Genomic DNA, 23,813 nt, shown 5'->3' on the forward strand with positions numbered 1-23,813 from the left:
CTCAGAGCCGGATTGGTGGACGTGATGCAACTCAAGGCAATGCCTTTTTGTTCATCACCGTGAAAAAACGCAACACTGGGTAACGGCCGATTGGCTGTGGAAGTGGTCCATATAGACTGAGTGCTGAACTGGGGAAGTGTGAAAGCGGAATTAGTAACACACAATACACACACACACACACACACACACACACACACACACACACACACGTGTACTCACACACACACACACACACGTGTACACACACAGCCATTACAGTCATGTGAAAGCCCATCTGTGTGCTTGCACATGCAGATATTCAGATATCACACACCACCCTAACACATTTACGTATATACATATATGTATATACATATATATATACATATATGTATATATATATGTGTGTGTGTGTGTGTGTAGATGGGCACAGGTGTATGTGCACCCACGCTTATAGGCCTTAATGCACGCTCTTGTGCATATTCCAAATAAGCCCACAAACACACAAAAAAATACATTAACCCTCCTGTTATATTCCGGGTCAATTTGACCTGTTTTAAAGTTTGAAGATCTAGGATTTTCCATCCAAAATCTCACCTTGTGTTCTCAGCTTAACTACTCACGAATCCCTTCACACATAAACATAATCCATATATGGTCAGAAAGGGCGGAGCTTACTCTTTCTAAAAATAGTGATCACATCCCAGTACAGTAAAGCTAAATCTACAAGAAACCCATTAAAACAAAAAACACCTAAAAAAGTGAACAATCTCCTTCCCCAACCAATATTATTTACCTTTAGTGCTTCAAACATATTTATATATTTATATATCAGTAAATAAAGACTCAAAAGTGTCCACAGAAAAAGTGTGAAACTACCTGCTTTACTCAAACTAAAGCAATAAAGGTATGGTGTGCGCACTACTTTATATAGTTTTATTTTACCTGCACATTTTTACTAAGAAATTAACTATTTTTTTATTTATTGAGACTAAATAAAGTTTAGATTTTTGTATATATTGTAGTTTTCTTTGCGTGTCCTGATTAAAATACTGAAAGGTATAGGCTGCTCTGAGTGTCAGGTGGTTTTTAGTATATACATGTATCCTAGAGGTGTGATTATTGATTATTTAGAAAAATAACTCCGTCTGATGCTGTTTCTCCATGTATTTTATCAAAGTCATAATAAATAAACCATGTAATGAACTCAAATCATCAATATTCTTATGCTTTTTTTTTACAACTCATAAACACTCCAGTCTAAACATTTTTGAAAATCTATCTTAGGTGTGAATATATTTAAAGTCTATACATTCAAAAATAAGTAAAAAAAAAAATAAAAAAAACAGACGCTTTGAAAATTTTTGAGCAAAACTTGATCAGTTCCAGTAAAATATATCAATTCTGCTCCTTTTTACATTTTAAATAATTATATTTTTAAGCAGCCGTATGTCTTCTGGAGTGAAAGAGATCAGGGCATGTGTCTGTCTGATATAATTACTGTGTTATAAGACCTGAAAGAGAGAGAGAGAGAGAACTGGAAACAAAAACGAGGAAAAACATAACAAAACCTAAAGCCTAGAGTTCAAAGGGTTAATTAGTGTAATCAGTATATAATATGAAAATGGTTGCTTTATATGTTGGTCTTTCAAAAGTAATAAAGTAGTGAAACATTAAAAAAACATATTGAATACATATTGAACATGTATTTTTCTTATAAAAACGAGTGAATTATCCTAATTGAAGCATTACCCGTTAGAGGTAAGGAACACTATTGCACTATATATTGATAGAATATTTAGTAATGGAGTTGGTAAAAAATATATATTTACACTGCTTGTAAGGATTTTATTTTTGGATAAGTAAACATACACCGGGTCAAATTAACCCCAAAACAAATGAATATAAAAGGAGTTAAAACATTAATAGGAGGGTTAAAAAAACACAACATATATACACTATATATACACCTCTCAGACTCCACCTCAGCAACAGCAGAAGGAAACAGCCAGTGCTGTGTACGTGTGTTTAATATGGCAGTTATGTTCAGCCACATATGTGTGGTTAGTGTGCACATGCACGCCCATGTGTTTCGCACACTTGCATGCAAATGAGCACCGGAAGCTAGCAGCCTGGGTTTTTGTATTACATAAGTGAACACTGTAAAGGCCTCCTGTAATGTGAACATATATTAATACAGACATTAGTGTACAGAACTAGCTCTTTTTTTGTTCCTACATTGTAAATATATAGTGAAGTGATCTATCAGACTATGAAGAAACACACAAGGAATCATGTAGTAACTTATAAAAAAAAACAGTGTTAAAGCAATCAAAATACACTTAATGGTGCTCCTAACTAGGGATATGTTTCTTTTTTTCCTTTCATAAGGGCGGCCCTGATGAGTGCCAGTTCCATCATTGACTGACCTTCATTTCCATAATTCATTTTTTGCTTTATTTATTTGAGTAGTTCTTGCTGCTTATAATCTGTAAGATATTCACTGTATACCTGTAACTCTACCTCTTCACTACTTCACTTTAAAGGGGGTGGAGTTATCAAAACAAAAAATTACAACAACAAAAAAAAAGTTTTAAGAGTTTAGAAATCAATTTTTGGTGGAATAACCCTGTTTTTTAATCAAATCATGCATCATGCATCTTGTCATGTTCTCCTCCTCCACCAGTCTTACACACTGCTTTTGGATAACTTTATGCTGCTTTACTCCTGGTGCAAAAGTTCAAGCAGTTCAGTTTGGTGGTTTGATCTTTTGTGATCATCCATCTTCCTCTTGATTATATTCCAGAGGTTTTTAATTTGGTAAAATCAGTGTTAAACCAACCAAAATACACTCAAAGGTGCTCCTAACTGGGGAGATGTTCCTTTTTTCCTTTCATAAAGGTGGTCCTGATGAGTGCCAGTTCCATTATTGACTGACCTTCATTTCCTTAATTCATTTTTTGCTTTATTTAGTTGAGTAGTTCTTGCTGCTTATAATCTATGAGCTATTCACTGTATACCTGTAACTCTACCTCTTCACTACTTTACTTTAACTGATGCTCTCAAACACTTTATTAAGAGACAAGAAATTCAAGTAATTAACTCTTGATGAGTTCAGCACAGCTGTTAACTGAAAGCCTGAATTCTAGGAGACTCTACCTCATGAAGCTGACTGAGAAAATCCAGCAGAGATAAAGCAAAACTGTATTTATCTAAGGAAGAGGCGCTACTTTGAAGAATCAGTACCACTTTAAAATAAGACTACCTTTATAAAGGGTTTATAAATGGTTTACAATTTGTTTATTAATGGTTACTAATTAGGTTGTAAATGCCTTAAAATAATTAATAATCAGTTATAACACATACATAGAAAGGGCAACAGTATAGATGGCTGTGGGTTCACTATTTGGCAAACAACAGGGCATTGTTGCCCTTTCTACATATGTGTTATAACTGATTATTAATGATTATTAAGGCATTTACAACCTAATTAGTAACCATTAATAAACTAATTGTAAACCATGTATAAACCCTTTATAAATGTAGTCTTATTTTAAAGTGGTACCGTATAATCTAAAATAATAAATATATTCTGCTTTGTTTAACACTTTTTTTTACCAAATAATTCCATATGTTTTTAAAACATAAAATCATGAAAAAAACACTGAATTCAAGGTGTGTCCAAACTTTTGACTGGCAATGTATATTATTGTAATTTGTGCTTTAGTTACCTGGATCATACAGTTACCTACGATTTTTCATTATTTGAATATTTTTTTTTTACATTTATATGACTTCGCTACATTTAATCACTGTTTTTTATTATATTTTATTATTTTATTAATTAGATACAGTTACAGATACATATCGATTAAAAAAAAATCAATTCAGATTTAGCTTTATCTCTTTAAACTTTAGACAACATGAGAAATATTAACTGAAAATAATATTATTAGTTACTCGTTACTGAACAGTGTCTTCAGTCCCTTAAATAATATCAAATATGAGAAGGTTGTGATGTCTAAGGTCACTTTTTAAGGGGGCGGAGTTATCCCAAAATTACAAAAAAAAAAATGCAAACATTTTTTTTTTAAGAGTTCAGAAATCAATATTTGGTGGAATAACCCTGGTTTAGTTTTTAATCACAATTTTTTTCATGCATCTTGGCATCATGTTCTCCTCCACCAGTCTTACACACTGCTTTTGGATAACTTTATGCTGCTTTACTCCTGGTGCAAAAATTCAAGCAGTTCAGCTTGGTTTGATGGCTTGTGATCATTCATCTTCCTCTTGATTATATTCCAGAGATTTTCAATTTGGTAAAATTAAAGAAACTCATCATTTTTAAATGTTCTTTTATTTTTTTTACAGAGCTGTATAATATACACAAGTGATTTTTAGCTTCAATATTTATAGTTTTATATTTTTGGAAATTTACATTACTTTCCCGACCCCAAGAAAAATCCAGTTAATTACTGTATATTTTACAGTGTATTGCTGTTGTTCCATATGGTCCACACCACAAATACAGACAATAAAAACACATTTATATGCATAACCCATCTCCTGCAATAATGCTAAACAGCCGTCAGTAAAGCTTTAGAGGTAGACGTGTTCGACCTTTGTTCACCCTCTCATTTGATAAAAGCTTTCTGAACGCTGTCGACTAAATGGAACAGAAAGTTCCGTTCTCTTTTCTCCAGGCGGCTCTCCAGAAATAAAGAACCTTAAGATGCCCCTCTCGCAGCCTCGTAGACCCATTTAGCATCCATCCCGAGCCAGCAGGACACTTTACGGATCCTGCCCGTCTGAAAGCAAGGACCATTAGCAGGACGCAGATGTGTCTGATGAAGGAAATGCGTCTAGACTGGAGTGGAATGGTTCTATTTCTCGTTATTTCCTGTATGTTGATTAGCATTGAGCTAAGGAATGTGTTGAGATGTTTATTCTCTAGTTTGCTTCAGTGGACGATTGTTCCAGTACACCTAGTAAAGGAGGCAGTAAATTATGAGTAATTTGTCATTTTTAAAGTAGTTTTTTAAAATAGGTCATTTTACTTTTACTTAAGTACATTTTGACACAAGTAATTTAATTCGCTACATTGGAAAACTCCCTGTTACTGAGTAAAAAATAAAATGCTGGGAAGAAAACAATTGTCTGAATAAAAAAAAAAAATTAATTGGCACGGATGCGCGGCACAAAAGTTATGGTCATATAGGTGACTATAAACTGTATTTTTTAAAAGTAAATAAAAAAAATGGATCATAGAAACCTATACCACTTGTACTTGAAAATGTTTTATGGGGTGGTCTGAACAAATACTGCCTGAAAGATCCAAATTATTATGTGAAATAATAGTTCATTAAAACAATTTAATTTATGATTTGTTTTTACTTTTTTACATCAAATAATTAAAAGTAACTATGTAACTTTTACTCAAAGTGCATTTTAAATGGAGTACTTTTTTACTTTTACTCGAGTAGATTTTTAGATGGGTACTTTTACTTTTACTTGAGTAGAATTTTAGATGGGTACTTTTACTTTTACTTGAGTAGAATTTTAGCAAAGTAAAGGTACTTTTACTTAATTACAATTTTTCTGTACTTTTTCCACCTCTGCCTTAAACCAAAACTTCACCCCAACCATGAAGCATTAAAGCATGGTGGTGGGTGCATCATGCATCATGGTTTAAGGCTGCTTTGCTGCTAGAGGATTTCAATCTGTTACATTTTACTGGAGAATGTGAGGGCAACAGTTCATGAGCTCAAACTGGAGACTCAAACATTGAGTCATTAAACAACAACAAAACAACATGACCCAAAGCGAACAAGCGAAGAATGTCTAAAAAAAGAAGCACATTGTGGTCGGGAACAGCCTGACCTTAACCCTAATGACCTTATTCTAAAACCTCATCCAAGCTGGAGCATTGTGGCTTTGAGTTTCTTTGCCTCAATGCCTTGAGATCATTGCAGGAACAAGAAATACAAAGGTGTATCAAAACCCTTCACAGTAGAGTACAAGAGCAGCAGACCATGACCTCAAGCTAAAGAGACATTGGGTTATGCAACAAGATGTGATGTTAAAAGAGTTACAGGGCGGTGCAATACAAAAAAAGGCCTTGAAATCTCTGGGAAGCATAAAGAGGATGTTCCAGAGGGTGAATGGAATCTTAAGGAACCAATGCACAATGCTAAAAAGAGAAAAAAAATGAAAAAAAAGGACTGTACACCTTCTTTAAAGCAAGGTGTTTGGCTGGATTGATGCAACAGGGTTTGGATGCTTTGCAACCATTGACGGAACTATTGTTTGAAACATCATATAAATATGTTTGAAGCACTAAAGGTAAATAATATTGGTTGGCCAAAAGTTGTGGGTGTGGGGAAAGTCCTTTTTTTCAACACTTTGAGGAATCAGTAGCGATGATGACATCATGTGATTTACTCAGAGACCTGAGAGTGAATGTAAATACAACTAACTAATAAATAGAGTTATAATGGAAGAATAAACAATCTTTTGAAGGAGATTTTTCACTTTTTTAGATATTTTTTGTTTCAATGGGTTTCTTGTAGATTTAGCTTTACCGCACTGGGATGAAATGATTATTTTTAGAAAAAGTAAACTCCGCCCTTTCTAACCATATATGGATTAAGTTTATGTGTGAAGGGATTCCTGAGTAATTAAGCTGAGAACACAAGGTGCGATTTTGGACGGAAAATCCGTCCGTAGGGTTCTAAGGGTTAACAAAGTTCTGTTTATTCCCAGCCCCTTTTCTATTCGATACTGCTGCTTGTACTGTAGATAGATGGATGGATGGATGGATGGATGGATGGATAGATAGATAGATAGATAGATAGATAGATAGATAGATAGATAGATAGATAGATAGATAGATAGATAGATAGATAGATAGATAGATAGATAGATGGGAGGGTTGGTAGTTAGGTAGGTAAATAGGTAGGTAGGCAGCTAGCTAGCTAGCTAGCTAGCTAGATAGATAGATAGATAGATAGATAGATAGATAGATAGATAGATAGATAGATAGATAGATAGATAGATAGATAGATAGATAGATAGATAGATAGATGGGAGGGTTGGTAGTTAGGTAGGTAAATAAGTAGGTAGGCAGCTAGCTAGCTAGATAGATACAATACAATAAGAAACATATTTAAACATAAATTAAAACACAGAAGAATGAAAATATATAATGCTATAAAAAACTTACTATACAAAATTACTATACAAACTATACTATACAAGTACTGACTGTACTGCAGTGGGGTTCACGGCCACTGAGCAAATTTCTCAATGGTGTGAAAGAGCAAAGCACTGGCCTGCACTGTAGCCTCTACAACACCCTGGCGAAAACAGTATTTAAGTCATCAGCGCAGGTTTTAATTATGCAGGGAGAGGAAGAATGCTTTAATCTGTATTAAATGAAGTCCCTGCGGAATGCTGCTGCACCAAGCCTTACGTCTCGGTGTGAGCGAGCGGGCAGGGGGCTGTGAACCGCTGAGAGACCGATATAGAACTGCCAGCGTACAGCTGGGCTAATAACAGAGAGAGGAAGAGTGAGAGAGAGAGGGAGAGAGGGAGAAAGGGAAACTGACAGCCAGGTGGAGGAAGAGTGTGTGTGATGTGAAAAAGAGAAAGAGAGATGCCGGTTGAAAGCATGCGGGGGAAAGCGAAAGTGGGCTGGAGGCGAATCTGGACGAGGGGAGGGATGGAGATAACAGGGTGCTGTCCATCACTCCGGCCCGGGAAGAGCTCCCTGTTTGCAATTGCATTCTGATCTTCAGGTAAACACAACTAACGCCAGCAGAGCCAGGAAAATCAATTAATGCGATTGTTATCGAGCCCAGGGGGATTTGATGAGCCAGAGCACTGATTTGTTCCTATTGACCAGTCGAGCAGAGATCAGTTCAACGGCATCCGTCGGCATCCTCTGACCTCCCTGCCGGCGTTTTATGGGTTCTTTTACAAATCCAGATCAAAAACACTTGCTACTGATTCCAGCAATGATACCAGGTGTTCTCTTGTCTACAGTGTTGGGCATGTTACTTTAAAAAAAGTGAAAAGTGGGCGCCGAGTGGTCCAGCGGTCTAAAGTGCTGCCACTATGAGCCGGAGGTCGCAGCTTCAAACCCCCGCTCAAGCAGCTTTACCATCAAGCTGCCGGCGCTCAGAGGGAGCACAATGGGCCCTGCTCTCTCTGGGTGGGTACAGTAGATGGCGCTCTCTCCCCACATCACTCCTAGGGTGATGTAGATCAGCACAGGGCATCTGTGAGCTGATGTATCAGAACCGAGCCGCTGCGCTTTCCTCCGAGTGCGCAGCAGCTCAAAAATAAGCGGTGGCTGACTTCACATGTATCAGAGGAAGCATGTGTTAGTCTTCACCCTCCTGGTGTGTTGGGTCATCACTGGTGATAGGGCGAGTCCTAATGAGTGGGTGGGGTAATTGGCCGTGTAAATTGGAGAGAAAATGGGAAAATTAGAAATAATAAAAAAAAGAAAAAAGTAAAAAGTAATTAGTTATAGTTACTAGCTGAGTTACTCCACTATAAAAGTAACTAGTTACCAGTAAAAGTTACTATTGTTAATTTGTGTTACTCAAATCAGAGAAACAATTTTTTTTTTTATTTTTTTAGAGCTGTATATATTAATATAACAAAAATAGCTTAAATCAATTCAATTTAAAGTAACACATCCAAGGTCAGCTAGTTGGAGTTTGACATAAAGCAAATATGTCGGCACCAATTGGTTTGCAATATCATATATACCAGATCTAGGCATCAGCTGATGATTCTTAAAAAAGGAATTATCTTTCGATACCAATATATTTCCAATATAATTAATTGTGCGTCCTTAATTTTTTTCTATTCTTCCTGCAACAGACATGCCTTATATAGTGTGCAGCATGTGGGTTTACATTGTCTAGTTCAAAAAGATAAAAGTATAGACCTCCCTGCAAAAAAGATCATCTTGTAGGCAGCATATGTTGATGTCTTAAATCTTAACGCACCTTAACTTAATAAATTATTCAATATATTGGGTTTAGACTGTCTGCAATCAAATTTAAGTCAAAATAATTGTGAGAAACACTCTACTTATTTTTATTTGTTGCTTTTTTTCCCCAACCTTTTCTTATTTGGGGTCGCAAAAAACAAAAATTACACACTAACCTCACTTCACATTAGCAGATTTAGTTTTTTTAACCAGGGTTGCCAAAACCTTTATATTTACCCACATAAGTAGAAATCTCTGTAGACATTGTCCCTGAAATGTGAGGTTAGTCACTACTGCTGTGTTCTCTCTCTCTCTTTCTCTCTCTCTCTCTTTGTTTATCTTTCTTCTTCTATCTCTTCATCTCTCTCTCAGTCCCGCCCCTATTTCCCCTAAGGCTGTTGTCTCAGACCATTGGCTGTTCTCTTTATTCTGGTTTTACTGTGCAGTGAAGCAAAGCGACAACTAAAGAAGAGCTCATTTCACCAAAGCTGCAGATGATGCCTCTGTAATTGGGCTAATTAGTGGCAAAATGAAACCAGGCAAAGATAAATGAAGTGATGCTACTGTTGCTGACAACAACCAGATCTATTTCCAGTGCAAATACATTCACTGTAAAAAAATAGTAAATGAAGGAAGTGTTGGACTGCGGTGCTATTCAAAAGGTTGCTATCTTACACCCTGTCAATAGGCTAATTTCACTCCTTCACATTGGAGTTATCAGAGTTTGGGAACATATCTGCACTGACGAGTGTAATGGTCTAGAAGTGAGGTGTGTTCAGGTAAATTTCTGGCGTGTTTCTATCTCTGGCGTGTTTCTATCTCAGTGTGCCACTGACTGATTAAAACCCTGACAACAGTCAACAGTCAGCTGCCCAGTCCTACCTTAGCCATGCAGGAACGTTGTGCGCATTGCGTGCATTGTTTTTTTTCCCTCTTGGCTTGATTTTCTTTGGTTTGGCACGAAGAAAATGCTTCAACAACAATCCATGTGAGCAAGTTGTCTCTTCTTATCGGTCAGACCGGTCTGGGGCGGAGCTAGAAAGTAAATACAGGAAAAAAGGTTCTGTGTTTTGCACTATGCATCACATAGTATCAAACAGTAGTATGGAACAGCAGCAGAGATGTTATTAGTTAATAGCTGTAGTAATTATCTGAGTAATGAATCAGGTTCAACTGCACCTGAACAGCCGTTTATTTCCACCATTAGCAGGTAATGGGCATTTGCCATTAGTACAGGCCAAAAGTTTGGACACACCTTCTCTCTTTTTCAATGCGGTTTCTTTATTTTCATGACTACTTACATTGTAGATTCTCACTGAAGCATCAAAACTATGAATGACCACATGTGGAGTTTTATGTACTTAACAAAAAAATGTGAAATAACTGAAAAAAAACATGCTTTATATTTTAGTTTCTTCAAATTAGAGCCACCCTTTTACCCTTTGCTCTGATTACTGCTTTGCACACTCTTAGCATCATTCTCTCAATGAGCTTCTTTAAGAGGTGGCCACATGAAATTAAAAGTTTTCCAACAGTCTTGAAGGAAGGAGTTCCCAGAGGTGTTTATTAGCACTTGTTGCTCCTTTGCCTTCTTCACTCTGTGCTCCAGCTCACCCCAAACCTGAATCTGGATTGGGTTCAGGTCCGGTGACTATGGAGGTTCAGCTCATTTTTTTAGTTAAGTACATAAAACTCCACATGTGTTCATTCATAGTTTTGATGCTTCAGTGAGAATCTACTGTAATGTAAATAGTCATGAAAATAAAGAGTTGGTAATTGCCATGTGTCAGAAGTGGGGGATAATGACTGTTGTTAGCACTGCTTCTGTTCCCTGCTGTTTTATGGAGTAATTTTGGGTTGTCGTGCGGAGAGGCTTGGCTTGGAGTTTCGTCGAATTTGCTGAAGCAAGGAAGTGTAAAGTTGTCTGGGCAGCGCCGGCCGCTCGGCACGACCGAGGCGGTAATCCGGTGTCGAGGTTCAGGAGGGGTGAAGTAAAGCCTGGAAAGATTTTCGCAACCAATTTATGGGAAAATAGGATGGAGTCTTAATAGGCTCTGCTGTCTCGCTGTTGGGGACTTGTTATTGTTGGGGCATTGAGGTTGGTGAATTGGCTAGGAGTTTGTGTGTGTGTGTGTGTGTGTGTGTGTGTGTGTGTGTGTGTGTGTCATTGGGGTGTCCCGCCTCTATTCTTTTCGGCTGTGGAGAAGAGATTAGTCCTGAAATCCCAGCACTGATCAGTTGGTCTGTTGGGGAGGAAGTGGGTAGTCACGTCTGGCCAACACCTTAACTGGAGGCTTCCAGTGAAATGGGGGCCCTTAGTTGTCAGTGGGGGCCCTTGGGCAACAGTTTGGGGACCGAACGGGGCACCAGTATGTTTGGAACCATGACCAGGAAGATGATCTACTCAGGTATTGTCAGTTTTGCACAGTTTGGTGTATTGTTGTGTATTTATTTCCTTTTTTTAAATACTATGACTGTTGAAATTGGGGTCATTATAAGGGGTGTAAAGAAATATCGAAAATATCGAAGTATCACAATATTATATTTTACTATACTGGACTTATTTTTAAAAACTGAGTATAGATTTATTTTTATTTTAGGAATAAAAAATGAATTTCCACATCTAGTTTTTTTTTTTTACCCTTTGAACCCTTGATGTGTTTTTTTTCTTCGTTTTTTGTTTTCAGTTCTCTCTCTATCTTTCAGGTCTTATAACACAGTATATAATAATTATATCAGACAGACACATGAGCCATGATCTCTTTTACTCCAGAAGACATACGGCTGCTCAAAATATATATAATTATTTAAAATGTGAAAGGAAGCAGAATTGTTATATTTTCCTGGAACTGATCATGTTTTATGTTTGTTTTTTTTACTTATTTTTGAACGTATATATGACTTTAAATATATTCACACCTATACAGATATATGTTTAAAAAAGCTTAGACTGTTAGAGTGTTTATGAGTTGAAAAAAGCTTAAGAATATTGATGATATTGATGAGTTCATTACATGGTTTATTAATTATTATTTTGACCAAATACATGGAGAAACAGCATCAGGCGGATTTATTTATTTTTCTTGATAATCAATAATCAATAATCACACCTCTAGGATACATGTAGATACTAAAAACCTGACACTCAGAGCAGCCTATACCTTTCAGTGTTTTAATCAGGACACACAAAGAAAACTACAATATATACAAAAATGTAAACTTTTTAGTCTAAATAAAAATATATATATATTTCCTTTTCCCATTCATGTGTCCACCCTATCACAGCAAGCTTTACATATTTAGCGACAATTGGAAGCTATGTTTTTTTTATTTAGTTTTATGGTACCATAAGACTACCATTATGAAGGGTTTATAAATGGTTTACAATTAGTTTATTAATGGTTATATACTAATAAGGTTGTAAATGCCTTGATAATCATTAATAATCAGTTATAACACATACGTAGAAAGAGCAACAATGACCTGTTGTTTGCCAAATAGTGAACCCACAGCCATCTATACTATTAACGATTTTAAGGCATTTACAACCTAATTAGTAACCATTAATAAACTAATTGTAAACCATTTATAAACCCTTTATAAAGGTAGTCTTATTTTAAAATGGTACCAGTTTTATTAACTGTTATATTTTACCACAACGGGTGGACAGATTAAGCTTTTCCTCAGTTAGGCATAGAAATGACATCAGTAATGTTAAATATATATTTTTAAAAACAGCTAAACATGCAGTAAAGTGTCTTCAGCCCCTTAAAAGATACGAAAAAAAAAAAAATACTTAAAGTGCCTTTAAGAGAGTTATCACAAATAGAACTAAAAATAGAATGCTTAAATTCACCCCCCCCCCCAAAAAAAAAATAATTGTGTTATTTAACCATTTAAAACAATCAACAATCTAGAAAACTGTATTAAATGTATTAAAAAAAAGTTATTTAAATAAATTGAAGATGAACAGTCCTCTATATATGTGTAATATATACAGCTCTGAAAAAAGGTTTCTCTGATTTTGATATTTATAATTATATGTCTGAGTAAAATTAATATTGTTGTTTTATTATTATGTTTAAACTACAGACAACATTTCAACCAAATTCCACATAAAAATACTGTCATTTAGAGCATTTATTTGCAGAAAAAAAAAATGGCTGAAATAACAAAAAAAAAGATGCAGAACTTTCAAATAATCTCAAATAATGCAAAGAAAACAACAAGTTCATCTTCATGTTTTAAGTTTTAAGAGATCAGAAATCAATATTTGGTGGAATAACCCTGCTTTTAATCATAATCATAATCATCATTTTTTTGCGTCTTTTCCTATTATATCTTATGCTCTCCTCCACCAGTCTTACACACTGCTTTTGGATAACTTCAAGCAGTTCAGCTTGGTGGTTTGATGGCTCGTGATCTTCCTCGTCCATCTTGCTCTTGATTATATGTTACATATAATTATGAGTTTTTTTTTATTTGGTAAAATCAAAGAAACTCATCATTTTTAAAGATTGATCTATTATTTTTTGTTTCCCCAGAGCTGAAGAACTGTATTTTAACACAGTGTTTGTATTAAATTTAAAAACAAAAGGCAAGTTAATATGTTGATATTGACCCAAAGGTTGTTGTTTTTTTTGCACTGTTAATCCCGAAGCCTGAAGACATTTGGTCGATGGTTTTAACCCTTGTGTGGTGTTCATATTTTTGTTACTCGTTTACTTTGTTACTTGTATTTAATTCAGCGAAATTAAAATTTAATTTTACATTAAAATGCTTTACACGTGCTTGCTTCACCTAAATTGCAAGCAATATAAACAAACCGCTTACATGGTTAATATTTGCCCTTTACCTTTCTTATGTTACATTTCTTTCAAAAAGTGCTACTCTTTTTTTATTAGTTTTTTAATCAAATGTAAAAGAAAATGAATTAAACTCAAGATATGAGTAGAAAATTTGTTTAGTTTCAAATTTACAAATGAAGCAATGTTTATTAGCCCTTGGCCAAACATACTGTATGTAATATAAATGTGTAGGGGGAGGGGGGGGGGGGGGTGTACAGTGTGTGTTTATCGAAAATGTGTTTTGATATATGTTTTTCACAAAAAATGAGCCGATGCCAATGAGTTTGAGTTAGAAAACATATTTTTTTAGTATCATTTGATGAAAAATGAAAACGGGTCCCACAGACCCGAACACCACACAAGGGTTAAGGGAGACGGTTGGAATGATGCCAGCAGACGTTCTCGAAGCGTTGGGAGAATGTAGAATGAACCGTGATTGAAGAGCGAAGCCCAAATCGATTAGATTGACTCCCGGCTGCTCAGTGAATTGGCGCTTGCCTTCAAGTTGCGTCTATGATCGTTTCTCTCGCATCTCGTGTAGAAACCACTCGAGACGCTTGGTGTTAATCCAGAAATTGATTGGAGGAGCGTCTGATTGCCAGCATGCTGTTATTGTTGTTATTGCTGCTCGGCGCCCGCGGACAGTCTATAACTCCGCCTGCGGAGAGGCCGTATAGAGGCCGGGAGATTTCCAACGAGGAGCAAAGCTGTTCACGCATCTCGGGGGGGCAGACCTGAGGATGAATCTTAATTACACCATGGGGCTTTTGGCTGCCGTCGACCGTCGGAGAATAGTGAGCTTCACCAATTAGCTGTGTACTGTTGAGAACCTGGTGATACAACACATATCAGCAGTTTTGATATGATATATTGCACTTACTATTAGGCCTGTCACAATAAATACATTCATTAGTTGCACATTGCACCAGTAAGAGCAGAGTGTGACGGTTCAATTAGCAGGGTAAGAGCACAGTTTTGCTCAAAATATTGCACACAATGCACACAACATTATGGGTGACATACCAGAGTTCAAAAGAGGACAAATTGTTGGTGCACGTCTTGCTGGAGCATCTGTGACCAAGACAGCAAGTCTTTGTGATGTATCAAGAGCCACGGTATCCAGGGTAATGTCAGCACACCACCAAGAAGGAGCAACCACATCCAACAGGATTAACTGTGGACGCTGTAAGAGGAAGCTGTCTGAAAGGGATGTTTTTCGGGTGCTAACCCGGATTGTATCCAAAAAACATAAAACCACGGCTGATGATCAAGTGTAGCTCAAACAGCAAAGCCATGGTATAAAACACACTATAACCACCGTATTTACTGTGATTTAACTATAAGAAAATTATTTAACCAAGGCAAAATGCACCTCTCTCTCTCTCTCTTTCTCTTTTTCTTTCTCTCTCTTTTTTTTTGCAGAGTGCAGTTGAGTTCAGAGCAAGGCTAAAATAAAATATATAACTCAGTTCAGTTAAATAAATGAAGATGAGTGAGGGCTTGTAAAGTTAATCAAATATTGTCAAATATAAAGAATAGGTTGAGGTTTTTCAAAGTGCTTTACAAATTAGAAAATACAAAAAGATTTTAAAATAAATAAATAAGATATTAAAAAGCATGTAAAAGAACAGCAGTAAAAATGGAAATAAAAACTAAAATGAGAATAAAGCATAAATGATTCAAACTTGATTAAAACAAAGAGAGGTCAAATTAAAAACATGTAAACGACATGTAAAAGACAACAATGAATTGGAAATAAAAGTAAAATAAGAATAAAAAAAAGGAATAAAACATGATACAAAAGTGCCGTTTTTACCAAAGACACAGGACACGCCCCCTAAATCCAGCGGCGCAAAGCGCAATTAACTAGTGCGGTGTAGATCGCTAAATTTGCACGAGGGCCCTAAGTGAGAAAAAGAGAATTGTGCATATTTTATCTGCCATATTCCTTTATGAGTTTCTTTCACTTTACCTGCTGTTCACACTCTAAAGACCAGGCTATAAACTAATGAGTGTTAAAGTTGGGTTTCATCATGGTAAAAAACCCGCTGTTGAAACTTTTTGACTGTTGAAACTTTTTGACTGTTGAAAGTCTATTTAACTGGAGAAAAAGTCTCTTTAAGTTTATCTCTCGTTGCTCTCGCTCTCTCTCTGCTGATTAGAGGCGACTGCGGCGGCGGGGTTTCTTGTTGTGCTTGCAGCGCCGTGTTAATGCGCCGCCTTTTCACAGCACATGAACGCAGCCGCTGTTCTCCTGCCAGCTCTGTCACAAAGCATCGCGTCTGCCGGGGACCTACTTTGTGCGTGCTCACGCCGGCGTTAAGATACGTGAATGCAGGTTGTTGGTGGCGCGGCCCGGATCTGCTGATTCATCGCAGCTGGGTTTCCCTGTAAAAGCCAGACGCTGGGGCCCGGGGCCCCGTCCTCCAGTTATTTTAGGAGTGATGGTTTACCGTGGGAAGCATGAGGTCAGGGAAGAATGTTTAAGAATGATGTACAACCCCATAGATTTATCTCAGTAGTGCTATTCTACTTATAGATATACCTAAGCAGTGCTATTCTACTCATAGATTTATCTCAGTAGTGCTATTGCAATTATAAACCTATCTCAGAACTGCTACTGAAATCATGAACCTTTCTTAGAACTGCTATTGTACTCATACATTTATGTCAGCAGTGCTTTTCTACTCATAGATTAACCTCAGTAGTGCTATTGCAATCATATACCTATCTCAGAACTGCTACTGAAATCATGAATTTATGTCAGCAGTGCTATTCTTCTCATAGACTTACCTCAGTAGTGCTGTTGCAATCATAAACCTATCTTAGAACTGCTATTGTAATCATACATTTATGTCAGCATTGCTATTCTACTCATAGATTTACCCCGGTAGTGCTATTGCAATCTTAAACCTACCTTAGAACTGCTATTGTAGTCATGAATGTATGTCAGCAGTACTTTTCCACTACTAGATTTACCTCAGTAGTGCTATTGCAATCTTAAACCTACCTCAGAAACTTCTATTGTAATCATGAATGTATGTCAGCAGTGCTTTTTTACTCATAGATTTACCTCAGTAGTGCTATTCTACTCATAGATTTATTGATGTAGTGCAATTTTAGTCATGAATGTACATCAGTAGTGCTATTGCAATCATAAACCTACCTCAGAACTGCTATTGTAATCATGAATTTATGTCAGCACTGCTTTTTTACTCATAGATTTACCTCAGTAGTGCTATTCTACTCATAGATTTATTAATGTAGTGCAATTTTAGTCATGAATGTACATCAGTAGTGCTATTGCAATCATAAACCTACCTCAGAACTGCTATTGTAATCATGAATTTATGTCAGCAGTGCCGTTCTACTCATATATGTATTTATGTAGTGCAATTTTAGTCATAAATGTAGCTCAGTAGAGGAGTTGTAATTATAAATGTACCTTAGCAATGCTATTCTAAGCATAAATTGACCTCATCAGTGCAATTTTAGTCATACATGTACCTCAGTAGAGCAGTTGTAATTATAAATGTACCTTAGCAATGCTATTCTAAGCATAAATTGACCTAATCAGTGCAATGTTAATCATGCATTTACTTCAGTACTGTCACGTGTGAGTGAAATTTATACACAAAAACATAAAAAATCATTATACCTGTATTTTATTGGCTCTTTCTGTTGGCTTAGTAACTTTGTAACAAACAATTACACATTGTTCTTTACGAATTATTTGGTTGAAATATACTGTTCATCCAGTCGTAACGGAAAATTGCAATTCTAGTGTCAGGTTTTTTCCAGTATCCTGCAGCTCTGATCTGAAGATCTCAGATCTGAAGTTTCATTGGTTTCTAGTTGCAATCAAATCCATCATTATTGCATCAAATGCATCAGAGTGAAACTTTCCCATGAGATTTTCTGCCACAGAGAGTTGAGTAATCCCTGAATATGTAAATCCTGTGAGAGAAAGCCTGAGGATAATGAATTGTCACTCTGGAAAAGCCTTGCTTCAGGTAACCGAACCAGCCGAGCATGCGCAGACGCAGACGCAGCGCTCGTTAGGGGATTTAACGCAGGTTCTCTGATTGGCTTTCTGGATTGGCTGGATGTGGACGGGCTCTCTGACGTTTTTAAATTTTTTTTCTGTGTGTTTCTCCTCAGGCTCAGAAGTCGTGGATCGAGAGAGCTTTCAGCAAGAGAGAATGCGTGCATATCATCGTCAGCACCAAAGACCCCCATAGGTAAGATTGAACCGTCGGCGCCTTATCATCGGCTCCATCGCTGGAGGAAGTGAATTACAGCGTGCCGAATGGAATTAATCCAATTAATGTTATCAATGAAGGGGAGGGTTTGAGGGCAGGAAAGTGAACGTGGCCTCTTTTGCAAACAGTTTTCCAGGCAAGATTTGATTGGCCAGCTGGATGTGGAGATGGTATCTCTGCTAGATGAGGTGAAAGGGGAAGAGCGAGGCGCTGGTGAGGGCGATGATCCACTTGATCAAGTCAAGTGTCCTTCCAGAAATCATTAAAAACGATGGTAGAACTGATAGCAAGGCAATGAAGAGCATCTCCCAATATTATTAATGTGGGCCTTTGGTTTCAAAAATCAACATTTCCACAATACAGTCGTCATATATAGAGATATGTTGTACAGTTACTGATAGACAAACAACACATAACATACTCAGGATAAATATATATATATATATATATATATATATATATATATATATATATATATATATATATATGTATATAATGAATGCTGATAAAAAGGCTGAAACAGTAAAAGGCTTGAAGTACTTCAGTTGTGTGGAATGAATCTAATATAAAATATATGAAATATATGAAAGTAATGTTTATCGGTACATTACAGAAAATAATTAACTTTATCACAATATGCTCATTTTTTGAGAAGGACCTGTGTGTATATATATATATATATATATATATATATATATATATATATATATATATATATATATATATATATATATATACGTATATATATATATATATATACGTATATATATATATATATATGTATACGTATATATATATACATATATATATATATATATATATTTATCAGCGTTCATTATATATATCAGCTTGTATTATATATTTCCTGTTTGGCTTGCCATAATATATATATATATGTATATATATATATATATATACATATATATATATATATATATATATATATATATATACATATAAATATATGTATATATATATATATATATATATATATATATATATATATATATATATATATATATATATATATATATATATATATATAATCATAGATTTATGTCAGCAGTGCCTTTCTACTCATAGATTTACCTCAGCAGGAGTTTTCTACTTATAGATATACACAGAATATTTGGCAGTGTTAAATCAACACTATTAGTGTTAAATTAACACTGAGAGTGTAAAGTTTAACACTAACACTGCCAAATTTCCTGTGTACCTTAGGATCGCTATTCTTCTCTTAGATTTACCTTAGCAGTTAATAATATAATTAATATATATTTACATATGAAAAAAAAAAAATATATATATATATATATATTTTTTGTTTCCATATGTAAATATATATTAATTATTTCCATATCTGCCAGAAACAGACAACCGCAAGTTTTGGAGAAATCTGGGTACATTACTTTTTTTTGTACCTAAAAATACAAAACATACCAGCTTTATATCAGGATACTGCTCATCTTTTACCTTTACCAGCATAGATCTAGTACAGAAAGAAGGTATAATACAGACGCCACTTCAACTCAAAGGGGCAGTTTTCCAGACAGGGATTAAACCTGTCTTTAAGACTCGACATACAAAGCATTTTAAATAGAGGTTTTCTAGTAAAATGTGAAGTTCTGTATTTAAGTGCTAGGTTTAGTCTAAACTCTGTCTAAAAGGTTTCAAAAGGTGTAAACTCAGATTCATCAGTTATATATATCATTCTCACCGAGGTATTAAATCCAGTCCATCCTCCAGTCCTGCCTGCTCTAAAACAATAGACTGCTAAGTAAGCACCACTTAAAACTCTGATTCTGATTAAAGTCATAAGTTAATAAGAGAGCTGTCATGCTACGATGCTTTTTAGAAAACTCAATCCCGCCTAGAAGCAGTGGTGAGCTACTGTATAATATGAGAGAAATGAACCCAGGTCACTTTGAGCTATTTAATAAGCTCGGTGTCCTATTTAAGCACGGGGAAAAAGCCTATTAAACTTTTAATACAGAGAATTTTAGATTTAGAGGTCAGGAGTACTCTGCTGTAAAGAGGAAAACAGCAGGGCTAGCTCGCTAGTTGCTCAAGCTGGTTAAACTGGTTGACGATCTCAGATCTTGACTAAGGGGGTTTCACACCTGTAATAGGATTCTATAATCCAGATCAGTTGATGAGTTTGTTTATTTGGAGTGTTTCTCCCTCTATTTGGTTTGGTTTCACACAGGCATAAACCTAAACGCACCAAAATCTGATTGGGCAGGGCTATTGGGTGTGGGAGTAAATATAAATATACGAAAAAAAGTAATCATAGATAGATAGATTTTTACAGTAACTTCCATTGACAGTTTCGAAGGTTTTTTTCAACCTCCTACAAAGTTGCTAAAGTTGTTTTGGAGATACTTGTTTTTCATTGGACAGCAACGAAATACACTTGTAACATCTAGCCTATCACATACTATGTACCACATCAACCATTTGACAACACCTGAGCAACCACCTGGGTTATATCCCAGCAAGAGCCTAGCAACCACTAAGCAACTAAGCAATCATGGCAACTGCCTGAGATTCCCCCACTGTGGAATCTGTCTAGGGTCCACTTAGCAATACCACAGCAACCGCCCCGGGCGGATTTTTTTAATGCATCTTAGCATCATGTTCTCCTCCACCAGTCTTACACACTGCTTTTGGATAACTTTATGCTGCTTTACTCCTGGTGCAAAAATTCAAGCAGTTCAGTTTGGTGGTTTGATGTTCAGCTTGTGATCATCCATCTTCCTCTTGATTTTATACTAGCCCCTATCCCTTCCCCATACCCACCCCTCCAGCCTAACAAGAATCGGGTGAAGTGGTAGGGGTAAGTGGTAGGGGTAAGTGGTAGGGGTAAGCAGTAGGGGTAAGTGGTGAAAAGGGATTGGGCCTAAAACACATGGTCTTTGTGGCGTCTTTCTTCCTGATAGGTGCTGTTGTGGGCGTCTCATTGGCCAGCATGTGGGCCTGCCTCCCAGCATCTCGTCCAATCAGAACGACAAATCGGAGCGTGTGACGAAGAACGACAGCTTGTCTGAGAAATGGTCGATCAGCAAGCACACGCAGCTGAGTCCCACCGACGCCTTCGGGACCATCGAGTTCCAGGGAGGGGGGCACTCCAACAAAGCAATGGTGATAATTTAGTACTCTTCGGTGCAGATTTACGTGTAAATTTGTGTATTTACAGTCATATAAAAAAGTTTGGACACCCCTATTAATCCTAATCATTTTTAGTTGTAAATATTTGGGTGTTTGCAACAACCATTTCAGTTTGATATATCTAATAACTGATGCACACAGTAATATTTCAGGATTGAAATGAGGTTTATTGTACTAACAGAAAATGTGCAATATGCATTAAACCAAAATTTGACCGGTGCAAAAGTATGGGCACCCTTATCATTTTATTGATTTGAATACTCCTAACTACTTTTTACTGACTTACTGAAGCACAAAATTGGTTTGGTAACCTCATTGAGCTTTGAACTTCATAGCCAGGTGTATCCAATCATGAGAAAAGGTATTTAAGGTGGCCAATTGCAAGTTGTTCTCCTATTTGAATCTCCTCTGAAGAGTGGCATCATGGGCTCATCAAAACAACTCTCAAATGATCTAAAACAAAGATTGTTCAACATAGTTGTTCAGGGGAAGGATACAAAAAGTTGTCTCAGAGATTTAAGCTGTCAGTTTCCACTGTGAGGAACATAGTAAGGAAATGGAAGAGCACAGGGACAGTTCTTGTTAAGCCCAGAAGTGGCAGGCCAAGAAAAATATCAGAAAGGCAGAGAAGAAGAATGGTGAGAACAGTCAAGGACCCCAGGTGGCTTGTGGCTTTAACTTTAAACGAGACTTTTTAATGGATATCTTTGAGAAATGTCTTTCTTCTTGCCACTCTTCCATAAAGACCAGATTTAATGCTTAATATTCTCTCACCTCAGCTGTAGATCTCTGCAGTTCATCCAGAGTGATCATGGGCCTCTTGGCTGCATCTCTGATCAGTCTTCTCAGTCTTGTTTGAGCTGAAAGATTAGCGGGACGGCCGGGTCTCTGTAGATTTACAGTGATCTGATATGGTCCTTCCATTTCAATATGATCTCTTGCACAGTGCTAGTGGATTCTATTTATCATCATCAATCATTTAGGTCAACATTGGATCATTCAGAGACCCTCACTGAACTTCTGGAGTGAGATTGTTGCACTTAAAGAATTAACTTAATTTTTGCACGCCCCACTTTTTTAGCTCTTTATTTCTAAAAAAAAAGGTTTAAATTATCCAATAAATTTCATTCCACTTGACAATTGTGTCCCACTTGTTGTTGATTCTCTGCCCAAAAATTTAATTTGATATATTGTAGTATTTTTAAAGCCTGAAATGTGGCAAAAGGTTAAAAAGTTCAAGGGTGCCGAATACTTCTGCAAGGCGCTGTATGTGTGTATATATAATGAGCATTAAATATGCATTACCTCCGAGAAATTAAGACCCCAAATTATTCAAAGTTTTACTGTGTTAACAAATGTACTGAATTATTAATCGTGATTAATGATGATGTGTAATGAGCCGAATCCACTCCATGCTAAACTAGATGTCAGCCATTATTTTTTAATGCTTCTGGTTCATCAGTACGTGCGGGTTTCCTACGACACCAAGCCGGACCTTCTGCTCCACCTGATGACCAAGGAGTGGCAGCTAGAGCTTCCCAAGCTGCTCATCTCCGTCCACGGGGGTCTCCAGAACTTCGAGCTGCAGCCCAAACTCAAGCAGGTGTTCGGCAAGGGTCTCATCAAGGCCGCCATGACCACCGGAGCCTGGATCTTCACCGGTGGGGTTAATACAGGTAAAGTGTGTTCTGGATGTTTAGTGTCAAAAGTCATTGGACATGAGCTAGTACTGAGTCCCGTGTCTTATAGAAGGTAAAGAACGCTGCGCTGACCAGCACTGAAAAAAATGATGAGTAAAATTTACTTTAAAAAAGTTTCGCAACTTAGTAAACTAAGTAAATTTAATTTCAGATAAATTTAAGTAACTTCAACTCGGTTTCAAGACTTAAATAAAGTTACACAGAGTAAATAAGTGAACTGAACTTCAGTCAATCCTTTCTTTTAGTAAACTTTACTTCATTTATTTTTACTGACTCAATCCTTTCTTTTAGTAAACTTTACTTCATTTATTTTTACTGAATCAATCCTTTCTTTTACGTGAATGGCATGTAATACATTCTTTATACTAGTATACTAAAAATAATGTATAACATGCATCCATGTGTTGAGACAGTGAGACTTGGTCTGTTTACAAAAAGAGATTATGTAAATATTTGAATGTGTGTTTTAACTAAAATTATATATAATAATATTGTATAAAGAAAGTAATTGTAATTAGGTAATATTGTATGCAGAAATGAAGTAAAATTCACTAAAAGAAAGGATTGATTCAGTAAAAATAAATGAAGTAAAGTTTACTAAAAGAAAGGATTGATTCAGTAAAAATAAATGAAGTAAAGTTTACTAAAAGAAAGGATTGATTCAGTAAAAATAAATGAAGTAAAGTTTACTAAAAGAAAGGATTGATTCAGTAAAAATAAATGAAGTAAAGTTTACTAAAAGAAAGGATTGATTCAGTAAAAATAAATGAAGTAAAGTTTACTAAAAGAAAGGATTGATTCAGTAAAAATAAATGAAGTAAAGTTTAATAAAAGAAAGGATTGATTCAGTAAA

The 23,813-nt window shown here is 36.1% G+C and overlaps 1 protein-coding gene across 6 annotated transcripts in view; it reads left to right on the forward strand.

Annotated features, from left to right (window-relative positions):
• trpm3 (transient receptor potential cation channel, subfamily M, member 3) overlaps positions 1–23,813 on the forward strand; it is a 303,529-nt gene that overhangs the window by 155,081 nt on the left and 124,635 nt on the right. For all 6 annotated transcript variants that reach the window (XM_049470204.1, XM_049470200.1, XM_049470199.1 and 3 more), the window contains exons 2-4: positions 17,992–18,071; positions 21,032–21,233; positions 22,723–22,936. In XM_049470204.1, the coding sequence (XP_049326161.1) occupies positions 17,992–18,071; positions 21,032–21,233; positions 22,723–22,936 (496 nt within the window). The remainder of the gene's footprint in view (positions 1–17,991; positions 18,072–21,031; positions 21,234–22,722; positions 22,937–23,813) is intronic.

The sequence above is a fragment of the Astyanax mexicanus genome, chromosome 22 (assembly GCF_023375975.1).
Source record: "Astyanax mexicanus isolate ESR-SI-001 chromosome 22, AstMex3_surface, whole genome shotgun sequence".
Lineage (NCBI taxonomy): Eukaryota > Metazoa > Chordata > Actinopteri > Characiformes > Acestrorhamphidae > Astyanax > Astyanax mexicanus.